Below are 4,986 nucleotides of genomic sequence, written 5' to 3'. Positions count from 1 at the left end.
TAATTAATAAAAATTATATCATATACTTTTAAAACCTCATCTCTCACCCTCTTTTATTTATATATATATATATATATATATATATATATATATATATATGTATATATATATATATATTTATTGAGTGTCCAAATTTTTTTCAATTACTTTTTCACACAATCAAATATGAAACAAAGTTAATATCTAGCACAATTAATACATCATATACTTATCTTTGACCCAAAAATAGTACCCAGCAGGCAGAGTACAGTTTTGTCTTTTCATAATAAATAATAGATTTTTGCCTTTTTCTTTGAATCAATAATATTATTTAGTCGATATATTTGAGGGTTAATTCTTTTTTAGATACACAAAATAGTTTTTGTGTTTTAATATATTTTCTTATGTATAACTAGAAAATATGTATAATATTTTTAACATACTGATTCTTTATATGTATAATTAGAAAAATCGAATCACGTTTTTTAAAAAACATTATTCAGCGGTTGGTATATAATTTTGGTTTTTTAGAGCATGTGTTTGATGCATGGATAATGGATTAGTACGGAATGAACTTTACCCCTACAAAATCATTATGCTTCTCTTTCCTTTCCTCGTTGCTGATATTGATACGAACAGTGTCAGAGTTGGGGTTTTCCTTATTGTTCTCAACTCACCGACTAATGGGATAAGGATGGAAATCGATAACAGTGTTTACAGCCTTCGTCCAGCTGTATGCAATCATGTCCTCACCTCAACAACTTGGTTTTCGATGCATTCAACCAAGTTGGACTAATTTCACACAATAGTACAAAAACTAGTTGAAAACCCATCAACTTGCATCCCATTTTGGAGTAAATCGGAGAAAAGACTATAAAGAACTCATAGATGTGATAAAACTTAGTATTTGCTAAGTTATGGTAATACATGTTAATATTTAATGTATATTAATGATGTGAAACTTTAATTTTTGACTAAAAAATAATATTTATGTTGCTGTCTGTAATTTCATCTTATATATGATTATTATAGAAAATGTAGAGATAAAGAGAAAAAATGTGATGAAAGTTATTTTAAAGGTGAGATATAGATAAAGTTAATTAAAGTAGTTTATACATGCTCTGGTCCTCTGCAGCAAAATTTGGGCAAGCGTTTTTGGCATCTTGGATAAGTATATGTTGCTGAATGCAGAAGAATAAAATTTGTTTAGCAAATCTAGAAGAAAAACATATTGACAAACCAACTATATAAAATGTGAGACGGTGAAAGTATATGTGCTCTAACATAAAAGCAGTAATAAGAAACTTATTTGAACAAAATACTGAAAGTGAAACGCTAAATTTTCTTATACTATCATCTTAATTAATAATTCTCATTATTTTATACAGAAAAATTAAATAAATACACTCAATATGTTAAAGTATCTCAGAAGATAGGCTTACAAAAAGCCACACATTGGGCCATTTTGGTAATTTTAATTTGCAAGATATTATTTATTTATGAGTACCTTTTGTGGCTATATAAATGCTGGTACGTTGAGTGAACAAGTGACTAACTCAGTTAGAATTCAAACTCTAGTATTTGCATGCACTGTTCCTGCTTCAATGGCATTACGCAAGCTTTTCGTGATGGGGGTATTGCTGCTGGTTTGCCTAGCTAAGGTACACATATTATATTTCTCATATTCAACAACTCAACTTCTCTTTATTAAGGTTTAGTTTGTGTTGAAGATGAGAGTGACCATTTTCTATTTTTTTCTCTTCTTCTTTTTGTTGTATTTTTGCCATACAGGTTTCATCTGATGTTGACATAGAAAAGGAAGAACATGAGGAACTTCACTATCCTGATGACCCGGTATGTTTTTGTTTTTGTTGTTGTTTCTTGGCAAAATGTTACTTAAATTTTTGTGATTTTCTGAAAGTGCTTGGTATAACCATATATAGTATATAATAAATAATTTCCTCTTCAGCTTATTGTGAGAGACGGGAACAGAAGGCTAATGCAAGACATAGGTAAGCAAAAGAGAAACAAATTTTGATACTCTACCAGGTTGTTTTTGGTCTCATGTTTCTATTATTTTTCATTCTCACCAATGTATATAATTGATATGTAGATTGTGGAGAATTGTGCAAGTCAAGGTGCAGTGCGCATTCTCGACCAAACGTGTGCCATAGGGCTTGTGGCACGTGCTGTGTGAGATGCAAGTGTGTCCCACCTGGTACCTCAGGCAACAGGGAACTCTGTGGGGCTTGCTATACGGATATGACGACCCATGGCAACAGGACTAAGTGCCCTTAGACCCAGTAAAAGCCCATAGAAGGTGAGCCCAATCAATTGGGCCCACCTTCACGCACCGGATCGAATCACCAAGCAAGCAACTAGTGTAGTTTTTAGTAAATGGGTGTAGGTAACATGTGTTATGTACACTCTTGTATTTATGGATATGTGATCTTAAGACAGTGTTCTAGTTTTTACCTTTTTAATGGTATGGTACGGTTTCATCCAAGTATATAAACTTTGCGCTTGGATTGCTTAATATATGTATAAAGCATCGCATTCCTTTCTAATTCGGGCTTCGTTCATCATCTATTCTTATAGATCCTTAGAAGTAGTAATATTGTTGTAGATAAACATGGAGTGTTTTGTTTTTTACTTTGATTTTTACGTATGAATTTTATCATGTGCTTATTTATGATTGAATAATTGATCATGTAAAAACTCGTTATTACCTAATTTTTACGGACAAAATAATAATAATGTGATTTTTGCTATAGGCTCGAGTTTTTTTTTCTTTCTTTTTTACACCGACGTAACAAGTTTTGCTTTAGATTAATGACTTAATTAAAGGGAAGTAAAATCTGGTCAAAATTTATTTTTGTTAAGTATCCGATTCGAACACTATTTAAAGGATTTGATTTTGAATTGAAAACATAAATCAATTATGTCCAATTCCGGCACAACTCCTTGGTTCTATAGGCCCGAGTTTAAGCCCAGTTGGCAATTTCCATTCGGTCCCATCTAAAACCTGATTTTGGATAGTGTTGGGCTATCTTTGATTTAAAACAGCCCAATTATTGTTGAGGCATCCAACGTTTGGTTTGAAGCTCAAACACTGAGCATACAAAAGTCAAATTAGTTCTAGAAAGTGTTTTTCCCAAAGTTATGAAATGGTCCCGGTTGGATTTTGGAGTTTTGGTTAAACTTAAATTTAAATTATTTATATTAAATTGAGTCGGATTAGTTTCGATATTGAAAAATGTTGTCAATTTGAATTAAAAATTCAACATGAATAAAGATCACGTTTGGTTTTAGGTCATGAGGTTTTATAATTAATAAAATATTAAAATTAGATTATCATATATTTTCTCAGTTTTTTTTCATTTATTGTTTATTTTTATGTAAGTTTTTAATTTATTTTAATGTAAAAATGAAACTATTTTATTTACTATTTAATTTTTATAATTATAATTTTATGCATGACAATAATTTCTTTATTCAAAATATAATAAAAATTACATGTGAAGATATTGAATATCTAAATTTAAAAGTAACGAAAAAAGTATATTGATTTGAATTGTAAAAAAATAAAAAATATGAAACCATCAAATAAATTTGAAGTGAAAAATAATCGAAATATCTCAAACAATTAACTTATGACATAATGCTCAACATTTTTGAAAATTAACACATGTAGAGTTTTCTTGTAATTTATCCTTTTATTTTAAATTCTTTGTATGCTTTCTTCACATGTTTTAATTTGAAGTCAACATCAACGTGCAAAATAATGACAGTAATGAGACAACTCCTCCCCTTAAGAGACATGAAAAATGAATATGCTGCAAGAAATACCTCATACCTCATGCAAACATTTCATGCACTACTTTCTTCCTTTTATCATGTTTAGATTTTGCTTCCTCTAAGACATCTCAATATTTGTTGATCATATAAATATAATTTTATTGCTATAATGTTTATATATAATTTCATTTTTTTCATGTAGTAATTTTAATTTATTCATTTTATAATTAAGTAAAATGCGAATAACATATGCAAACCCGAGTATAAAGCTACCTAGATAGTAGGAATTAAATTTGTTACTTCAATGAATGGGTCATGAATAGTTTTTTTTTTCACAAAAAATATGAGAATAAATACTATTATATCTTATCTAAACCTATCCATTGTAATCCATATTCATATTAATTTCATTTGTATTATGTAAGAAAGATTCTACATGGTATGGATATAAGAGGCAATAAAAACATTTTTTTTCACAAAAATATGGGAATAAATACTATTATGTCTTATCTAGACCTTGTAATCCATATTCACATTAATTTCGTTTGTATTATGCAAGAAAGATTTTACAATGCTATGGATATAAGAGGCAATAAAAACTATGAAATGCAAAATGCAAAATGCAAATAACAATTGGCGTAAATTGTTAATTTAACTAATAATTTTGAGTTTAAATTTATATATATATAATTACATTAAATATTTAGAAAAGAAATTTTATCTTTTATAAATTCCACTTGACTCATACAAAATTATCTTTTATTTATTTATGTGGTACTATAGTATTGATGAAAATATCTTTAATTACATTAAGATTTGGGACTTTGAGATTTGAGGGTCAACTACAATATATTTAAGTGATACAAATTACAATGCCGCCTAGTCTTCCTAAAAGTCACTAAAACATACGTAGTCATGTGAGCAAGACCCATTGGGAAGAGTACTTTATTTTAACATTTTTCATGTTTATTTTACAATTCCTATTGTAAATTACCCCTCACCACAGTGTATGAACACGAGAATCATGTCTTTTATATTCATACATACTTTTGTGAGGCTGTTCCGTTTTTCTTTTTCTTTTTTCATGTGAAAGAGGTAACTTCCTTTGGTGTTTGCACCAACAAATGTTAAGGCATGGTTATGTGAAAAAAAGGTAATGAAAGAGTATCTATGTAGGACTATATACAACGAAGAGTTCAAGGAAAAATA

General features: G+C 28.9%; 1 protein-coding gene across 1 annotated transcript; it reads left to right on the top strand.

The window, feature by feature from the left end:
* Positions 1-1,490: 1,490 nt before the first annotated feature.
* LOC109809193 (gibberellin-regulated protein 11) lies at positions 1,491-2,546 on the top strand. The gene is made up of 4 exons (XM_020372434.3): positions 1,491-1,640; positions 1,771-1,833; positions 1,949-1,991; positions 2,093-2,546. Exons 1-4 carry the CDS (start codon positions 1,584-1,586, stop codon positions 2,275-2,277), a joined length of 348 nt encoding a protein of 115 aa, XP_020228023.1. The 5' UTR covers positions 1,491-1,583; the 3' UTR covers positions 2,278-2,546.
* The last annotated feature ends 2,440 nt before the right edge of the window (positions 2,547-4,986 follow it).

This window comes from Cajanus cajan, chromosome 5, assembly GCF_000230855.2.
Source record: "Cajanus cajan strain Asha chromosome 5, NIPB_CcT2T_4, whole genome shotgun sequence".
Lineage (NCBI taxonomy): Eukaryota > Viridiplantae > Streptophyta > Magnoliopsida > Fabales > Fabaceae > Cajanus > Cajanus cajan.
Note: the sequence above shows the minus strand (reverse complement) of the source record. Positions and strands in the feature narration are given on the sequence as shown.